The following is a 20,295-nucleotide window of genomic DNA, read 5'->3' as shown; positions in this document are numbered from 1 at the left end:
TCCAACACAGTGTCCCACATTTGTTGCTTTTTTATATTAAACTCCATTTAAAGAACAAATGTTAATACTTCTATTTAAGATGTATGCCTTCCGTTATAGTCTGCTAAGTGACCATATACAACACAAGATACATCTCCAAAACTCAAGCATGTCTGTCTTAACCAAGTCACATCACAGTATTTAAAACTGCAAGGAGATAAAACCACCACCAAGCACGCTCAGAACAACACCACAAGCCACAGACAGGGACAGTAACACAGCACAACACATGAGACATGTGAAACAGTAAGAGTATTATTAGCTTGAAACTTTATTACCACTGTGGAGAGATAGTAATTGAAGTGACTGCCCATTTATTCATATATATAAAATATCTCCACAAAGATCTCTTCATCAAAATAAAAAATGACCCACATGACCCAGTGTCAATGTCCACAATGTTTCCTGGGCTATGTCTTCATGCTATGCTGCATTTGAGAAAAAGGGATTGAGAGTCTAAAACTTGCAGTAAATAAATTATCTGGTACAAAATTTTTTATCGTTTTACACAGAAATCAACAGGAGAATGGAGATAGGCACCATCATGTAACCATTTGTAAGATGAACATCATTAAAACTTACACTGCAGATTAAAAATATGGCCTTGCTTTCAAAGCCACCTTACTATCCAAACCATCTTTACCCTGTGTCAAAAGGCATTAAGGCTTTCAGATATAAATAAAGGCCATACTAATCTAGCTCCTTTTAATGAAGGGAGGATCATAATTAAGACCTAGTCTTTATCCAAGGGCTCAGGGATAAGAACATTATAAAAATGCAAAAATTTACAAAACACACACAAACACATACCATACCTTCTTACACAAAAAGGAGAAGCAAATCTGAAGTAGCCCACAATGCTATTTCAAGTGCTTAGGAAATATGTCTCAACTGGAATACTTGGGCTATAGTCAATAATGAGATGTGTGTTGGCAGCGGGCTACCCAACTGAGGTGCAAGTGGTTGTTCCACAGAAGTAGTTCACCTCAACACAGATATTCCATTTCTAATCCATACCCTTTGGTAGGAAGATAAGAGAAAATAGCTTAAAAGGGAAAGAAGGAAAATCAGAACAGGAAGCATGTGAGAGGGGTTGTGTACTTCTTAGCTCGCATGGAATTAAGCCAATAAATGCCAAAAACCTCTTCACTAGGAAAAACAACAACCAATGATTAAAAGAGTGCAAGCAACAACAGTTTAGAACAAATCTGTACACATTCATTCACAATGTGATAGGGTTATTTCAAAAATAAAATAAAAGATGGGCCTCCATAACTGGAACCCTAAGGTCATGTGCCATTACCTTTTTTTTAACAGCATACACAAAACAGTCCCAATGTACAGCCAAATAGGTGCTTATTACAGTCGACAGCACCAAGGGTCACACAATCAGAACCTTATGTATACTATCCCATTAACTTGAAAAGGAAGATTCTCAAAATACCTCCAGAAGCAACTGGTTATACTGGACTGTTCTGTACAAAAACTACTCCTCTCCTTATCGGCTTAGAAGAAGTCAATAGCAGTTGGTCTTTTCTTAGTTGGCATTAAAAGCGATTTCTTCATTTGAGGTGTTGCTTCTGCAGAAGAGCTGGCAGGGGACTTCAGCACCCCGTGAGATGGTTTTTGCTCAGGATTGAAAGCCACCCGGGAGGCTCCCTCTGGGGTGACCAGGATACTTTTGTCTGTCGTCTTAAATTCTGCCAAAGGAAAGATTAAAAAGCAAAAACTTGAGTATTGCATCATATTGTTATCAAGCATGTGCAAACATTTCAATGGTTGCTAGAGCTGTTTGTGCACAGAAGGAATCCAGAGAGTTTCTGGGGGAACAAATGGAACACTGCAGACCAAAAGTATTCTATACTTATTACCAAAGAGCCTGTCTGCTTCGGTACGCCAGACCACATGTGTCAACTGGGCCTGACCTAAAGGTCTGTCTGGTCCAACATCCTGTTTCCCACAATGGCAAAACAAGAGGCCTATGGGATGCTCACAACAGGACATAAGACCAAGAATACCATTCTCTTAATCATGTTCCCCAGCAACTACTGTTCAAGAGGCATGGCGTTTCTGATACGCAGGGTATAGCCATTAATGACTATTAGCTGTTGATGTGCTCAGGGACAGAGTTCATATGGGGGGCAAAATCTCCTTTTCAGCCCAGATGGTGGTGAATCTAATGAGAGGTTTGTTTCCACCTCAGTGGTGTCACAGACAGCAGCTTCTTCCTTCTTCTTCCATAAACCTTGGAAGTCAAACGGAATCCGTTCCAGAAGCCTGTTTGACTTGCAAAACATTCAAAAACCAAAGCGCAGCTTCTGAAGGACTGCAGGAAGCTCCTGCAGCCAATCGGAAGCCGCAGAAGCCCCGTTGGACGTTCGGGTTCCCGAGAACGTTCACAAACCAGAACACTCACTTCTGGGTTTGCGCTGTTCGGGAGCCAAGGTATGACTGTACTAGATTACTTGTGCCCTAAGGGCTGGTGGAGAAGCCCTTCTTTTTGTCGAACCTATAGTGGATACAAGATAAGTTACTATGAAAGAGAAGAGCCTTCTTGCTGGCTGCAGGTAGGCTATGGCGTACCTCAACTTGCAGTGTTCATTTGAACCCCTCCCACATACTGATTGTGGAAAACTCTTGCTTTTTGCTTGCCAGGCTGATGTTTTACACATGGCAAAATCGGTTTGGGGCTTTTAACTGTGATACCTCCTCATTTTTATATTGGTTTGTTTTATATTGTTAAAAGAATGTTGTGTTTAAATCACAATGAGGCAAATTTTTGGTAGTTGATTAAGACATTAGATATGGATTTTGTCTTTGTTTCAATATTAAATGCATTTAACCTTTGGATAGAATGCATCAGTCAACGATTCCTGTGTGCCTGCATTTTGCAACCCTCATGCTTGTTAAGCTAAAAACATGTAATCTTATCTAACCCTAAAAGTGACCAGCCAGCCAGTATGCTTTGCTATGTTTGTTTTGAGTTAACAGTAGGATGTAAATCCAGCATCTCCTTGAAGCTCCTCCAGATGTTTTGGGGAAAGGGAAGTAAGATATGGGATTGGAATGTCTCTAGCCACTACTGAAGGCCTGGTGGCTAAAGCAACTGGGTTAAAGTGTGATAGTTGAAGCCAAATGGTTTGGGGCACAGTCAACATTTAGGAACTGCTATTTAAGACTGCATCAAACCTTCCACTGTTTTACCTGCCTGTTTTCAGAGAAGCAACAAGGTTTGAAGTCATTTTGAACTCACCAGCAGTCATGTTTTTACTCAGTCCAAAGGTGACCTTTTTGGAGTTGGAAGATTGCAGCTTGCTTAACTACAAAGAGAGATTAAAGTGGCAGATAAAGTTGTTTCTCTGGACTAGTTAAACCCTTCCCTTTATTAAAACACTTTTTGTGTCTCTCTACTATCTGAGGTGCTTCCCAAAAACACAGTTCATCATCTTCGGTAGTTTATAGTTTCTGAAAGACTGAAATATTTGCAGTTTTGTGCAGTATTAAATATTTACTTAAGTTCTGGTGTGTTTTGTACAGGAAAACATTTTAATATATACCGTATTTTTCACCCTATAGGACGCACCGGCCCATAGGACGCACCTAGTTTTTTGGGGGGGAAATCAAGGAAAAAAATTTTATTTCCCCCCCAGGTTTGCGCAGCCATCCCCAAGCTAGAAGAGGGAGACAGAGCGCTCCGTCTCCCTCTTCTGCCTTCAGGGACAGCCTCTCTAGCCTCCGTGGGGCAGCGGCTTGCCCCGCTGTCCCCCGAGCTTGAGGGCTGGCGATGGGGAGAAGCAAGCTTGCTTCTCCCCCCCACCAGCCTCCAGATCAGGTCGGGGAATAGCAGGGTGGCGGCGCTCCGCCTCCCCACTATCCCCCGAGCTTGTGGGGCTGGCGGAGTGGGGGGGAGAAGCAAGCTTGCTTCTCCCCCCCGCCAGCCTCCAGATCAGGTCGGGGAATAGCGGGGTGGCAGCGCTCTGCCTCCCCGCTATCCCCCGAGCTTGTGGGGCTGACGAGGGGGGGGGGAGAAGCAAGCTTGCTTCTCCCCCCCGCCAGCCCCCAGATCAGGTCGGGGAATAGCGGGGTGGCGGCGCTCCGCCTCCCCACTATCCCCCGAGCTTGTGGGGCTGGTGGAGTGGGGGGGAGAAGCAAGCTTGCTTTCCCCCCCCGCCAGCCTCCAGATCAGGTCGGGGAATAGCGGGGTGGCGGCGCTCCGCCTCCCCGCTGTCCCCTGAGCTTTTGGGCTGCAGGCTGCTGCCTGCAAGCCTTGCGAGCCCACGGGACCTCCCGCCAGGCTTGCAAGGCTTGCGGATAGCTTCCTGAAGCCTGGAGAGCAAGAGGGGTCGGTACTCACCGACCCCTCTCGCTCTCCAGGCTTCAGCGAAAGCCTGCATTCGCCCCATAGGACGCACACACATTTCCCCTTCATTTTTGGAGGGGAAAAAGTGCGTCCTATAGGGCGAAAAATACGGTAAATACAATTTCTACTGAATATACTTTGCAGACACCTAGGTGTGACCAATAGGCTTTGGGGAAAAGCTCCCATTAGTGCCAGTGGGATATTTTCCCCTAACTGCAATTGCAGTATGGGGTCCCAATAATTATCACCCCTCACTGCAAGCTATGTGCCTAAAAAAAATAATAAAAATCTGCTCCTCAAATACAAATACACAATTAATGTGGTCACATGCAGTTTGGCTCAGAGACGAGTAATTCTGAAAATTCTATGCCTAAAGTTTGTTAGAAGATAGCAAGCATGGCATGCAAGCCTCCAGCATTTTCACGCAAGGAAGAAAAAAGGGAGCATGTCAGGCCTTTCCTCACACAACCGCTCTCCACACCTCTGGCATGTGGTCCCTGAAAGGTTGCCCTGGAGGGAATGTGGCACTTGGGCTGAAACGGGTTACCAGCCCCTGCTTTAGCTGCAAATTATAGCACCTTTGTCACTATACCTGCATGGGGGAAATGCTGCCTTTAGCTTTTCTAAAGAACACTGGCTTTGGTAGAGTTGTCTTTTCAAATTTCACAAAATCATTTCCCGTCTTTGCCTTTTTGTTCCTTAGCAGTACAGCAGCGCCACCTGTTTCCTGCAGGGAGAGAAAAGAGCAGCAGAGACCAATTAGCAGAGTCTGGACGCAGTAATATGATGCTGAACAGCACCAGGGGCCTTGGTGGAAATGGTCCGGCAGGAGCCCTGGACTAGTTCCTGCTGATGCACCTGCACCCAGCTGAGCCCACTGCTTTTCCTCTCCTTCCTGGTAAACAGCAGTGGCTCAGTCCCTGGTCCATGTCACCACCCACTATTGTATTAAAAGGGGATGTGTTGAATGTAAAAAAAGGCTGAGCCAGAGCAAACAGTTTCTCATGCGCTGTGGATTCTTGAGGAGATATTTATAAGGGGCCTTTTGCAGGCAACATAGGAGGCACTAGGTCTACTGGTGCTCACAGAAACCTTGTTAGCAAACCACGGGCATACAACATAGTCTATATACACTGCAAAATGTCCATGACTTCCACTCTTTTTTGTACAGCTAGATCACATATCGCCCCCAACCTTTAAGACCACAAACATTAGACAAGCCACGCACTGAAACTGCACGACTTCATCTGGAAAGACAAGAGGATGTCCGCATTAGTGTGAGAAAATCAATTAAACTGGCCAACAACAATCAGACCAGGAATATAGAATTTAAATAATCTCATGGAAATACAGGTAGTGAGGCCTTTGCTTGTCTAATCTTAAACTGTCAAAGCTTTCACTTCTTAGTTTCAGAAAATAGATTTTAAAAAACAACAACACATGGGATTTGGGGATTGATTTTCTTCTTTAGCTTCTATCTGGTCACCTGTTTTACTAGTAAAACCAGCCATTATAGACATTCTCTCCAAATAGAAGCAGAAGGATCTGTGTTGGAAATATAGCTGTTTGAGGCAAAAGTACACATATCTGGTATGGGACGCGGGTGGCGCTGTGGGTAAAACCTCAGCGCCTAGGGCTTGCCGATCGCATGGTTGGCGGTTCGAATCCCCGCAGTGGGGTGAGCTCCCGTCTTTCGGTCCCAGCTCCTGCCCACCTAGCAGTTCGAAAGCACCCCTAAGTGCAAGTAGATAAATAGGTACCGCTTTATAGCGGGAAGGTAAACGGCGTTTCCGTGTGCTGCGCTGGTGCTTGCTCACCAGAGCAGCTTTGTCACGCTGGCCATGTGACCCGGAAGTGTCTCCGGACAGCGCTGGCCCTCGGCCTCTTAAGAGAGATGGGCACACAACCCTAGAGTCGGACACGACTGGCCTGTACGGGCAGGGGTACCTTTACCTACACATATCTGGTGGTACATGTAAAGCAGAGCATCAGAAAATGCAGCCCAATAGAATGTTTATTGTGGTCAGAGAGTCCTCCGCAACCTGCTCCCCAAGCTGAGGTGGAACCAAACATTGTAAGTTGCAGGACAGACGTACTTACACTGCTTCTGCTCTTTTTGTTTTCAACTTCAGTTACAGCTTCTTCCATGGAACTTAGGACTTCCTTGATTTTCTTTTTCTTTTTCATGCTGATTATTTTCTGCTTGGAACCCCTAATCTTGACCAAATTTTGTTTTTTCCTCAATTTAACTTTTCGGAGCACTGTGCATCCAGATTCTGCCAAGTTTTCCTTTTTGGGCTGCTCAACAGCCTCTTCAGAAAAACTGCTCCCAGATATCACGCCAGTCTCTGCTTTCCGTTTCTTCTTAATTGCTTTGCTACCACAGGCTACTGGAGCACAGTGGCTGGGATCTTCCTTGGTACTTATATGAGCCTGTCCATTTTGATGGGTGAATTCTATAGGGACTTTCCGCAGGCGGCCATTTTTCTTCTTGGGCTGTTTCTTTATGCTGTTTACCAAACAAGTCAAGGTCTCCAGCACAGAATCACCACTGATACCTACAGTGGGTGCGGCTGAAGAATCCATTTCACTGACCTCCATGCTTAAAGACTTCTTTGGTCTTTTCTTACTATTTAATGATTCACTGTCCTGGTTTGGCTCTTTGGATCCTTCCTCAGGGACCAGTCCCTTCTCATTACATTCAGCAGCTATACCAAAGTCAACCATCTGGCTGGACTTCCTCTTTCGCTTCTTCTTCTTTTTCTTCTGTGGCTCTGGGGTCTCCTCCTCTTCCTCAATACCATTTATTATGTTTCTAGCATGAACTGTAAAGAAAAAATAAATAAGCTTTTAAATTCAAACAAGAGGCTGTCGAGCAGCAGCCTCCTATCTCTCTTCCTGGGAAGGGGGCTCTACACCTGAAGAAAGAGTGGGTGGCCCCAATTCCTGGGGCGAGTGATTAGAAATCGAGGAATGGATACTACTATTAGACCCAGCTTCTGCGTCTCCCAGAGGTACTGCTCAAGTCACTGTTGGAAAACAGAATGCGAAACAAGATGAGCCATTGATCTGTCCACAACAGGGCAGCTGCTATACTGTTATTGTACAGTATTTGTTGTTAACAGAGCTGACGAGAACAACTACAGCACCACCTCGGTTTTCGAATGCCTCCGTAGTCAAATGTTTTGGAACTCGAACGCCGAAAACCCGGATGTAAATGCCTTGGTTTCCTAATGCACCTTGGAAGTCGAACAGGAAACATGGCTTCCTTATTGAGGCTTCCGCTTTCAGTTTTTGAACGTTTCGGAACTCAAACGGACTTCCGGAATGGATTACGTTCGAAAACCGAGGTACCACTGTATTGTCATTGATTTTCATGTTAGATATTTTAATAAGCCCTGTTCAGATAACCACCTGCCCCCTGGGATTTGGATCACATTGAGGGGAAGTTCACAGCCACACTCACCAGCTCTGTTCCTATGCCCTCATTACCATGTGTGTGTATGGGGGGGGAAGGTGTGTGTGAATTAAGGAGTCAGTTCTATGTATGTAGGATTCCTGCATGATTTAGAATGCTGATTGCTTCAAATCTTCTGCGCCTCAATGTGTGGAAGGTTGGCAGGAACAGGACCTGAAAACGCAGAATACTGGGTATATGGACCCACTCCCCTCAACATATGGCTGCTGTAAATTGTGTTACGGGAGAGTGTCTAAACAAGGTTATGTTCATGCAGAAAGGCCTAAATGTTCAGGCTTTCCCTGGCAATTAACATTAGTTCCAGCCACCCTCTGTTAATTTACTTTCAGTTTAATTGAACAGAGACACTACAGCAATCAAAACGATACATACACAAAAATATACACACATAAATCTAAGAAAAAGACAAAAGTTACAAATAAAGAGATGAAAAGAAACACAAAATAGCACTGTCTGCCGTTTCACAGGAGCGTCAGGAGAATTTGGCTTAGTCCCATTTCAAAATGTCCAGAGTCTGGAAAGAAAAGGCTGACCAGCCTATTGATTCAACACTGCGAGCACAGCATGCAGAAATTCTATTGAGAGTGCTTGATTTTGTAACACAATCAAGACTTGCCAAGACTCTGTCGTCATCTTGTATTTTTGATTATTATCTGTGGCATTTGCTTTTTCTAAGATATGATTTCAATATATTTCTGAACTCTGTAAACTGCTTTAGGATTTTTACTCACCAGGGGTATATAAATGCTTTTAAATACACAAACAAAATTTGAGGCCACTGCAAAGCTTCCACTCCCTTCCGGCTAATACTCCAACAGCAACAGCTATTTCTAATTTCCAGCGGAGACAATTTATTATCATAGTGAAGTTCAGTTAGGGTTGATCAGTTACTTAAAGAAAGTAAAAGAAAAGACGCTTCAAAGGGCAATCCTACAACAAGGCCCTGGGTTCATCTCCAGGTGTTTTCCTCCTAGTGGCACAACAATAAAACTCCTAGCACATGTGCAAAGCTAAGCAGGGTCCAGAATCGTTTCAAATTGGATGGGGGACCATGAATTGGGATTCCAGCATTGCAGGGCGTTGGACTAGATAACCTTCGGAGTCCCTTCCAACTCTACCATTCTATGATTCTACATGGAAGTCCTTCTGAGTTCCATAGGGTTTACCCTCCCAGAAAAGTGTGTATGGTATTGCAGGCTAAGTTAGGATATTGCATACTGGTAGCAACCTCACCTTCTTTTTCTGGTTGTGTTTTATCCAAGGGTTTGCCAGATTTCCTTTTCCACTTCCTCCTGCTGAAGGTATCATCATCTTCATCTGTAGAAACGTCTTCAGGGAAGTCATCCTGTGGAAAGGTCCCTGAAGGGAGAGAACACTGGAGTGAGAGTTGCCCCCAAGCAATTAGTGGCTCAGAGGTCCTTCACCCATACAACATTCTCTTTTCTCTACCTATACTTTAGTCCAGCCATCACCAACTTGGTGGCCTCCAGCTGTGGTCAGACTGCACCTCCCATCAGCCCCAATCAGCATCTGGAGTGAGCCAGACTGGTGACAGCTGTTCTGGTGTGTATCTTTCTCCATTACCTTAAATGCCAAGCAGAACAAACCGTTCATTCAAAGAGAAGGGCAAGACCTTATCACACCTCCCCAAAGGCAGGAACGGGCAACCTTTGGGGCTTATCTGTCAGTGGCTACATGATGGTAATTGGCTGGGCTGAAGCAAAGATTGGGTGGGCACCCCTTCCCTCTCTCTTTCTGCCACCCTCTTCCTTTCAGTCAGCCCCTTCCACCCCCCCATCAATTCCTCCCTTATTTACCACCCACTTGCAACTGAGCAGAGAGCCGCATGTGGTTATGAGGCTGCAGGCTGTCTATGCTTCTTTAAGAGCTGGGATGGGTCTCCAGTCCCCATCATCCCAAGGAGGATGAGAGTTGGTGTCCAACACTTGGAGGGCCACAGGTCCCCCTACCCCTGCTTTAGAGCATCATGCGATACAGTGGTGCCTCGCAATACGAAAAGAATCCGTTCCGCGAGTCTCTTCGTCTAGCGGTTTTTTTCGTCTTGCGAAGCAAGCCCATTGACGGCTTAGCGGCTTAGCGCTATTAGCGGTTTTTAGCGGCTTATCGGATAAGCGGCTTAGAAAAGGGGGGGGGGAGGAAAAAACCCCCGCAGGAACTCGCAAGACATTTTTGTCTTGCAAAGCAAGCCCATAGGAAATTCGTTTTGCGAAGCACCTCCAAAACGGAAAACTCTTTCATCTAGCGAGTTTTCCGTCTTGCGAGGCATTCGTCTTGCGGGGCACCACTGTACTGGACACAGTTGTAACTAATGTTAGGATACAACCGATTTTCCAGTAAGTTATAATGGAGGTTGGACTAGATGACCCTCATGATGATCCTTTCCAACTCTATAATTCTATAAGAGGTGATATAAATGTCCCCAAAAGAAGCCCTTTCAGGTGCACATAAGATATCTGTTGCAAATTTAACATGACTGCATTTTCTTTCCTCTGCTACTGTACAATTCTTCATGGAAATGAAAGAGTAGCAGATGTTCTTGAAGTCTCACCTTCTGCAAGATTTTGGAACCTGAAAAATAAGTGGAAAGGAATTATGTTGTCTCAGTTACACCCAAAAATGAAGGCACTATGGGGAAGCAAAAGATAAAAGGGCAGGGGTGTTGGGACTTCAGAAAGTGAAAGGAAAGAGAGGATAATCAGGTAAGTCAGCACAATCAGAAAGAACATTTATTATAATAGGAACTTACTTTTTCACCACTTTGTACAGGCACTTTCTGTTATAAGCAGGTGTGTTTTTTCTGCTGGCCAATTCAAACAGTGTGTCACCAACAGTTTTATAATCAAACTGTAAACATAAAAGAGGAAGGCATTACAGAAACATAGATCAGCTGCATTCAATAATTTAGTGCAGAACCACTTAAGACACTAATTTACTGATTTTGTACTTACTCCAAATTGGAAAACCTACAATTCCCATCATCCCTGACCACTGGTTCTGTTAGCTAGGGATTATGGGAGTTGTAGTCCCAAAACATCTGGAGGGCCAAGTTTGCCTATGCCTGTCCAGTGGAGTATCTCTGTCCAGCTCAACTCCCTGTGCTTCTTCCCCACCACTCCAAGCACACTCATTCTCTCAGCCATGCTCCTTCACATCCTCAGGCCTTTGGTTACTGATCCTACAGCAGTCAGGCCTCACTTTCATAAATCCCAATAGGAACCACACTTCAGGAAATCTTGTGAGTCCAACACTCACAAAACTGCACAACATTCACTTGTGCTCCAGGTCTTGCACTTTGAGAACCAGCAATTTGATCTACGTTTAAATCAAGCAAGACAATAAAAATGGACTTCTACCAGTTTTCAAAGAAAAAAAAAAGTTCATTAGGCTAGTTGAATATTGTTTGTGAGAGCTTTTCATTTATAAGAGAGCAGCCATCAAACTTAATCAGATTTAACAAGGCAATTCCCTAGTGCTCAGACCCTACGGAAATTAGTATGTTCTCAAAGACAATACTCACCTGGAGAACAGGCCCAATGTTATCATCTGCATCTTCTAAAAGGTTGTCTGGTGCCTCTGAATCTAGGGAATGTTTGCTTGGCAAGTCTGTGCCTGCAGGATAAAAGCAACACATTTAACAGAGCACCAAATGTGAAATCCGCAACAGACTTCACTAAGGTCCGTGAAGCTGCCATCAACATAAAGGAGGGATGCTTTATGCAAGCTGTTAGATGTTTAATGTTGCACACCAGCACCTTAAGGACAGTGCGTGCGTGCGTGCGTGCGTGCGTGCGCACACACACACACACACACACACACAATCTTCCTTTACCCTCAGGGGAAGGACACAACATGTGTCATGTTAAAACAGTGGCCAGAAAGGTGGGGAAATTTGAAAAGGAGACAGAGTACTAAGCTTTGCACACATAGGGTTCTAGGTTCAAACCCTGGTATCTCTAGGTGGGGCTCCCACAGGTGTCCTATGCTCCCATGAGCTCACTTTCACTAGTAAGCAGATGGTTGCATTCTGAGTTGAAGTTTTCAAAGTTTTCAAAGCAGAAGACATGACAGGACTCCATTCTAGAAGTTACAGTTATTACTGTGGCCAGGCCCATACCTTTGACGACTGGCTCGTTCTCTCCTTCATTACTTTCATCTTCTTCCGATAAGTCATCATCGCTCCCCGCTTTCAGTTCTTTCATTAAATCTTCTATAGCAAACGGGGACTGATCAACAATGGTTTCAAAGATGCCACGGATTATGGCTTGCAGCAAAAGGTGACTGAACCATTAAGGGGGGAGGAAAAAAGGAGCATCACAAAAGCATTCCAATTTATGGACTCTCGTTCCAATCTATCAAAAACTAACCCATGAAAATTGAAAAAAATTGTATGCCATTTGCAAAGAGTAAATAAAAGAACCACCAATAAGTCAATCACATAGATTGTGAATCAGAAGCTGATGTCTTTGGATTCGCCCAGGGTTTTCTTCAATATCACCATAGTAGCGCCCGAGGATCAGAAACTAGCTTTTTTATCATCAGTATAAAAGGAACTCATGCAGTTCCCATAGCTACACACTTTCATTTCAAGGCACACAAAGAAAGCTTTGCTTCACAAACTGAACATTTCACTATCTCGCTTCTTCTGTTTTAATTATGCTCTGCAAGTCTATCCAGACGTTATCTACTATTTAAGAAGAACGCCCCCCCCCCCGACAACCCTTTAAGTTCAGAGTCAAGCAGCAAAACATAGTTATATAACATACTCCTTGGTCTTGGCAATGATTTTGCAGAATGGTTCTATAAATTTGAGATTCTGGTCTGCGGTGAGCTGCAAAAAAATAAAATACATGGTTAGTTCAACATCAACCTATTCCAATTCTACTCAAAGAGATGGGAAATTTCCCCATCTGAATATTCTCAAGGTTACTTGAAAAGAGCTAGGACTCGGGGGAAAGAAGCATTTTACAGTTGGGGTAAATCTATGATATATTATAAGATAAGCTCTCTCTTGCCAAAAGATGCTAACACAGACTGGCTAAAACCAATATGATAGCCTACAACAATAGAAATACAAGGAGGAAATATATTTTATTTCTAAATATATATTTATGAATTACTGTGTAACCAACTGAAATGCTGTCAGGATTTGACATGATTTGTCATCTGTTAAGGTTGTCATTATTATGGATTATTTTGTTTCCTTTTGATATAGCCTGACCAATTTCAAAAAGATGGAAACACATATCATGATGATTTTTCCGCCCGCCCCCCTGTAATGTCAGATGGGAAGCATTATACAAAGTCTAATGATTTCCACTGTATTTAAGCAAGACATTTTACATTTTAGGTAACATAAAAAGTTGAGCAAATCTGCAATTCATAAGTTGCTCCATGGTGAGGATTTGCTTTTATTAGCATTAACCAAAATTTTCAAATTTTATCTGATTTTATATGTTTATACAGTGCTACAACAACAATCAATTAGATAGCATGCCCAACCTAAGCAAATAGTAAACACACACAGAGTAAACTTGACTTTAATATCCTTCCTAGGCGAAGACATTAACAGCACTTGTTTTAAGCAAATATTTTAGGGAGACTTGCTAGATTGCACAGCAATACACAGAGATGTTTTGTTTCCTACCTCTTTAGCAGCAACTTTAGCCAATTCTTCCAGATATATGTCAATAAAATGCAATTTTATCCCAACAGGAGCCTTGCTGTCTGGGTGAATAACCTCCTTCATTAGCAGGTTCAGAAATGGCTCAGTAAAACTGGATGAAAAGCGGGGCGGGGAGAAAATAAAGCATGGTCCATTCATCTGTGTAACGTCATATGACATTGCATCAGTTCCAAAAGAGTGGCCACTGCTTTTGAAACAGAAAACAATCTGATCCACTGAAATAGAGCAACAGCGTGAATCAGATGTTTTCTTCTCTAAGTGATTTACCAGGGTGAGAGTTCCAACAAGTTTACCCTCTCCCAACAAATCCTTTGATGAAAGCTTGTTTTAATACCTTAACATATAAAAAAACTGTGTGATGTCAGTAATACACAATTTAAAATTGTAGAGGTATTCTAGAATTCTGCACTAAGCCCCTAAACCAGTGTTTCCCAAATGTGGGTCTCCAGCTTTTGGGACTACAACTCCCATCATCCCTAGCTAGCAGGACCAGAGGTTAGGGTTGATGGGAACTGTAGTCCCAAAACAGCTGAAAGCCCAAGTTTGGGAAACACAGCCCTAAACTTTTGTTGTATCCAATGCAGTATAAAGGTTTCCAGCTTGTGCAGCAGGATTGCCCCACACCATCCACAATCTGCTCTGAAGGGTTCGGGGGAACCCCACAATAGATTTAGGGGGCATGGTGGGAGCAGGTGTCCCACTGAACCCTTATGCCAATGGGACACTTATGTTATGAATGCCGGCGTGGTTGCTCGAGAGTGAACAGGCAAGACTCCCACTGGTCTTTTCAAGGCTTTATTATCTGTCCAAAACATTCACAATGCAGAACGTCTCAATTCCATGTCTTGCTCAGTCACTAGCAGAATCTGGGAGTGGGCGGTCCTTAAACTTTCCCCAGCAGAGCAGTCTTTTGACCCCCATCCTACGCCTCCCCTCTCTGCGCGTAAGCCTCCTGCGCAGAGAGGGCGTGGGCAAAGGGGGACCTGCCTCCCCCCCCCCGCTTTGCTCCGGCTCGTGATCTTCGGCAGCTCCCTGTAACCCAACTGCCCTTCCACCTCCCGCCTCTGAGCTGATGGCAGTTCCCTGACAACTTACTTATAGCAATTCACTGGATATAAGATGGTAGGACCTCAAAATCCAAAATTTTCAGTGGCCATTAATTATTTTGGTCAAGCAAATATGTACATTGGTATAATTTACACAGCTGACACAACTTGCACAGGATTCATGGGAATCTCAGCTAAGCAATGCAGATTTTATATAGATCGGAAATAGATACAACACAGATTTTAACTATTAAACAATTCCTAACTTTTCTCACAGTGCAATTAATCTACTGCACCTCTGCTCAAACCTTTATTTTCTTCTAGGAGCACAATCTGGTATTTCTAGTGGATTGCCCTGAGGCCTTTTTAACAAATATGCCATGTGCTTCTTTTTTCTTCAGCAACAAAATTTATTTTGTGCATAAAAGGCAGGATGCAAGTGTGTGGGAGAAAATAATAGCAGAACCACGGAATTTTAATTATAAGAACATTTTTATTATTATTCTATTCCTACATTATATAACACTTTATATATGTCCAACTCTATGGATGTTTACTTAGGAATAATCCCCAGTGAAGTATTCTATTCAATTTATGGCTGTAGTACAAGTTTTAACACTGCCGTTAATGTATGTCTACCCGGAAATATGTCACATATGTGTTCAATTTATCTTAGAATTGCTGCTTGGAATACAAAACCAGATTTGCAGAAAAATATGTATAAAGGAAGCGAGCACAAGATGAGCTTTTGGGATGAGGCCCATTATGTCAGCCTGGATAGCTCAGCTGGTTACAGCTTGGTGCCAAAAATGCCCAGGTTATAGGTCTGATCCCCATATGGGACAGCTACAAATTAATGCATTGCAGGGGGCTGGACTAGATGTTCCTCATGGTGCCTTCCAATTCCACAATTCTATGGTTCTATAATGCTTATCAGGGATTGTGAAAGAAAATTTATTGGTAACTCATCAATAGATTTAGAGTGAGCAAGAGCAGTTTCTGTTTCCCTCCCTCCCTCCCTCTCTCTCTCTCACTCACACACACACTCCCCAGAGGCGCCACCTACCTTTCATTCCATCCATTTCTTTTCAGTACTTCAAAGGACTGTCTCAGCACCATGCGGATCAGCTAGGTTAGAAAAAGATGCATCCCATCATGTTTCAATTGATAGGAAATCATCACTTTGTTGACAAACATCTTAACCATCCATGCAACCTTATACATGTCTATAAGACCTACTGTTTCGGTTTGGCTGTACCCTCAAATCAGCACTTACAGGATTATAGCCAATTTTCCTGTTTTTGTAAGAACGTAACTTCACATACAGAAATTTAAAGTCTTTTCTTGATGCTAAATGGATTACGGAAGTATGGTGGGACTGCAAAACTCATGCAAGGTTTCTCTATAACACCAAAATCCCCCAGCACACAACAGTAAAGATTAAACATGACATGTTCACGTCTCCCCACTCTGGTTTAAAAATGTGAATTCTAACTTTAGATTTGAAGAGTTCTCTATCTATTCCCATTGCTGAATCTTACTTGTGTTGTGTTCGTTCATTATGCTACTACCTAATTTTATGAAACAGTACAATCCAAAAAGTGGAAGATTTTTCACCCCACACCACTGATTATGCCCCTTTAAAAGACAGTAGAAGAAACAGCTTTTACCATGTAAAATTTATCTAAGCGCAGGTTGTCTATTCCATTCCACTCACGGTTCATGGTCTGCCAGAAAGTCTGAATGAACAAATGCCCTGCAGTGAAATAAACAGAAGCAGCTTTAAAGTTCCATACAAGCTGTGTTAGTTCAAAACATTTTCACTACACTTTTCATAAATGTACGGGGGAAATTCAAAGCTGAAGCTTGCAGTTTAAAAGAAAGATGAGTACTGTAAGGTGGGGAATGCATATGAGGTGTAAAAAATTATGTGCAATGTGATAAAAGTGGATAGTTTCTCTCTCTCATAATACAAAAAGTGAGACCACACAATGAAGCGGAATGTTAGAATATTCAGCAGAGACAAAAGATGGTACTTCGTCACACAATGTGTACTTGACAGATGGCTGTATCCTCTAGCTACCCAAGTTGGTCATTGCAGACTGCAGAAGAGATTTTCCTACAAGTTCCAAAGCTTTCAGAAGCTTGCTCCACAGTAATGCAGGCTTTTAGTGTGTTTTGTGGAACAGCATTCCTGTAGCAATATGACAGGTGCCCACTATTTGCACTCTCCAGAAACAATTGAAGACATCTTTGTCATGACACTTTCCCAGCAGGGTGAATAGCTATCTATCACTGGTGTCTATTTTGCATTTATTTTTATCCACTATTTTCTGTATTGTATCAAACTGTTTTTATTGCATTCTTTACATCATCTTAAAATGTACACAGAAAATGATAAACAAATAAATAAATAGTAGCTACTGTAGAACTGTTTTCACAAGATGTAATGACAACCACCAACTCAGATGGCTTGAAAAGAGGATTTTATCAATTCATGAAAGATAAGGCTACAAATGGCCCCTAGCCATGATGGCTGGTTATGCTGCCTCCAGTGTTAGAGACTGGATGATGCTGAATACGAGTTCCTGGGATTCACAAGTGGGGAGAGCACTTCTGCAGTCAGGCCCTAGTTATAGGCTTCTCAGAGGCATCTGGCTGGCCACTGTGAGATTAGGATGCTGGACTAGATGTGGCCAGCAGGATTCTAGCTATTTTCACATGTGAAGGACAATTAAGACAACTGCAAGTGTGAACAATGGTAGTTAATTATCTCTCTGTTCTCAATAAGTGAAGGAAGCACAAAGCCATCAGTGTCCTGCCGAAGCAAAAAACCTGAAGGGGTTGGCAAGGATCTGAAAGTCATCAAATCCAACCCACTCCCCAAGGCCTAATCTTCCAAGATTTATCCAGAGGGAGCTGACATTATTCTCCCAACAGAAACATACACAGGACCTATTCACATGTTATTCCAGTTACTTCTCAGAACTGCTCAGTACAGATGGAGAGAATGTCTGACCTATCATTCCACATGTTTCAGCTGAATTCTATGGTTAAGTATAGCTGCCCGCATTGATGAGTTTTACAGGAGTCTTGATGATGAGTAAGAATTTCACCTTGTGACCAATAGAGCCTTTTATATGTAGTAAGGTATGCAATTCTGCAGCAAACAGTGGCTGCCCAAACACTGCCCTCAAAAAAAAATTAAAAAAAATCATGGGCTATTCATGTGGTTTTCATAGAAAATGAAGACACAATGCTTCAGGACATCAATTCTTTTTTTATATACTAATAAGCAGAACAAACAAACTTGGCTGGAAACCCCTGAACATATAATAAAAGTAAAAAAATAAAATATAAAAATAACTTACAAGCATCTATATTCTCTATTACATGGGTAAGTTGTGCTATATTGTTCGATAACTCCTCCTAAAAATGAAAGGAATTTTTTTAGTATACAATGTTCCAAGAGTAGATTCCATTTTTCCTTTTCAGAAACTACCCCCTCACTCCCAAACACTGAAACTGTTCTCTAAACTCCCCCAAACAAAGAAAAGATTATTTGAGAATTTGACCAATAAGGTCAAACTATATTATCACAGTTGGCCTGAAATAGTAGACAAACGAAGAACCTTACCCAAAACAGGGTGGACATTTCAACGCAGAATTTGGTCAGAGACAGACCTACAACAGTCTTCTGTGCTACCTGTACAGTAGCAGACATGTCTCCAAATTTCAACCACTGACTATTTACTTACTACACTCCTCACCCTGTACAATTGTCTTTTGTGTTATTACGGGGACAAAAAAATCACCTCCAAATTCCAACTGAACATTGGGTATTTTGTTACCCCCATATACTGTAACATGCCAGAGGGGGAAAATACATGAATAAAAGCATAAACGTCCGTGCATGATGAAGGGGCACAGTGCCCCCTCCAGCCATTACACTGTGCTCCCGAGGGTGGAGCAGGCAAGGTCCACAGACAACTGCTCCATTCATAGGCAATATCACGGCAATACATCCTTACACAGATTGTACATACCTGAAGCAGGGGTTTATCCTGCATCCACATGCAGTAGAACAGTCCTTTCCATATTTTCAGCCATTCTTCCTGGCTAAAGGTACCTGGAGCAACAGAAGTAAACTGTGTATTAGAGAAAAGGAGGCAAGTTTCCCCAGCCTGTCCTACAAAAGCCCCTACCCCTAGAGATAACGGGAGCCCATTTGCCCATGAAGAGCGGCGCCTCCCCTTCAACCGTACCATGACTCCACACTCGCTTATCCCACCGACCCTCAGTAGTTCACACGGTACCTGAGAAGCAGAGCCCGGTTGCAAGCACCTCACGTCCCGGCGGCCATGTGCCCGCTCAACCCCACGCCCGCCTTTCCCTCCTCAGTCCTGTCGCTGCTTCGGGCGGCTGCTCTTCTGCCCCACGCGCTGCCCTCTCCGCCGCTCCAGCAACCTGGGGCGCCCGGCTGCTCTGCCCCACCAGCGCCACGTGCTTCCCCCGCATCCCTTCCCCGCTCTTACTCGCCGGGCTCCGAGTCCGGAGAGCGAGGTAGCCGCGCAGCTTCTTCAGCGCCCGGTCCCGAACTCGCTTCTCGTTGGCGGCCAGCCTCTGTGCGAACTGAACCTCCGGAGGCTGCGCGGCGGCGGGAGCCATGACACCCCCACCAGCCCAGCTCGCCGGAGAGAGAGAGAAAGGTAACGCGCCGCCCTACGTGGGCCGAGCCCGGGCAGCCTCCCCGACGCCTGCGGATGACGTCAACAGCCGCTGCTCCGTCGCAGACCCACAGGCGCAGAAAGCCGCGAGCCCGCCAATTCGGCCGCTGGAGAGAAAGGGGCGGGGCATAGCGGAGGGGGCAAGGCGGCGCGTGGCGCTCGAGGCAGCGAGTGGCGCAGCGTGCTACCCTACCCAGTCAAATAGGGCGTTTAATATGCCCTCCTCTTTATACCCAAGTTGTGAACGAGAATACGAGCAAACTAAAAATACACGGTCAACAAACAGGAAAAAAATAATCCAATATCAAAAAAGCATGCTATGGGACCTACTCCCAGGTAGCAGCACATCGATACACAGAAATCTCCTCCATTGAGTTCGATGAGGCTTTGCCCAAGCGGGTGTAGGATTGCAGCCTTATTCCCACCGGAGTCATGGGTTTACCTTTGCGAAAAGGATGAGGGCGTTTTTGTTCAAGGCGAGCAAGTAGGGGTGACGTGACAGGGGCAATCAACGCCACACTCGAATCAGCCACTGCAATGCTGGCATCCGTCTCTTTCGAGGGACAATCTGGACTGGAGCGTGGACCGGGCGTGAAGTCACACCGCTACTTTAGCAGCACCGAAGTGACCTCCCCGGGGAGCAAGCCCGGGCAGTGTGCATGGAGGCCCTGGGCTGCCCAGGCGACAAGACCCCCCTCTCGGCCTCACTGATGGTCCAAAGGAAAGCAGAGCAATACTTTATATGAGAGCTGGGGCTGGTCGTAAAGGCAGCTAGCTGTTCGATTTTTGTTGGCAAAGGATAATGTCACAGGTGCGGATCTTCACTCAAATACTACAAAAGAAACATTATTTTATTGTATTGCTAACCTATACAGATCCGATGTCATGTAAACTGCATAATTCTACATTGCAGGGGGTTGGGCTAGGGTACCTTCCAACTC

At 44.1% G+C, this 20,295-nt stretch overlaps 1 protein-coding gene across 1 annotated transcript; it reads right to left on the bottom strand.

Moving 5' to 3' along the window:
• Positions 1-292: 292 nt before the first annotated feature.
• Positions 293-19,392, bottom strand: RRP1B (ribosomal RNA processing 1B). The gene is made up of 16 exons (XM_081859395.1): positions 19,163-19,392; positions 18,674-18,756; positions 17,999-18,056; positions 16,298-16,383; positions 15,694-15,755; positions 13,543-13,672; positions 12,662-12,726; positions 12,013-12,176; positions 11,416-11,507; positions 10,645-10,742; positions 10,447-10,466; positions 9,111-9,236; positions 6,500-7,224; positions 4,992-5,126; positions 3,293-3,359; positions 293-1,739 (listed from the first exon to the last, which is right to left on the bottom strand). The coding sequence occupies exons 1-16, from the start codon at positions 19,293-19,295 to the stop codon at positions 1,546-1,548; spliced, it is 2,238 nt and encodes a 745-aa protein (XP_081715521.1). The 5' UTR covers positions 19,296-19,392; the 3' UTR covers positions 293-1,545.
• Positions 19,393-20,295: the final 903 nt, after the last annotated feature.

The sequence above is a fragment of the Podarcis erhardii genome (assembly GCF_964252035.2).
Source record: "Podarcis erhardii genome assembly, chromosome: 4".
NCBI classification, from domain to species: Eukaryota; Metazoa; Chordata; class Lepidosauria; order Squamata; family Lacertidae; genus Podarcis; species Podarcis erhardii.
This window is presented reverse-complemented; position numbering and strand designations above follow the sequence as displayed.

Excerpts from the sequence above, each read along its gene's own strand:
- RRP1B (XM_081859395.1), bottom strand. The coding sequence starts at position 19,295 with ATGGCTCCCGCCGCCGCGCAGCCTCCGGAGGTTCAGTTCGCACAGAGG. Across the intron at positions 12,727-13,542 it reads CTAAAGTTGCTGCTAAAGAG|CTCACCGCAGACCAGAATCT; the intron begins GTAGGAAACAAA and ends ATTTTTTTGCAG. Across the intron at positions 9,237-10,446 it reads GTTCCAAAATCTTGCAGAAG|GGACCTTTCCACAGGATGAC; the intron begins GTGAGACTTCAA and ends CTCTCCCTTCAG.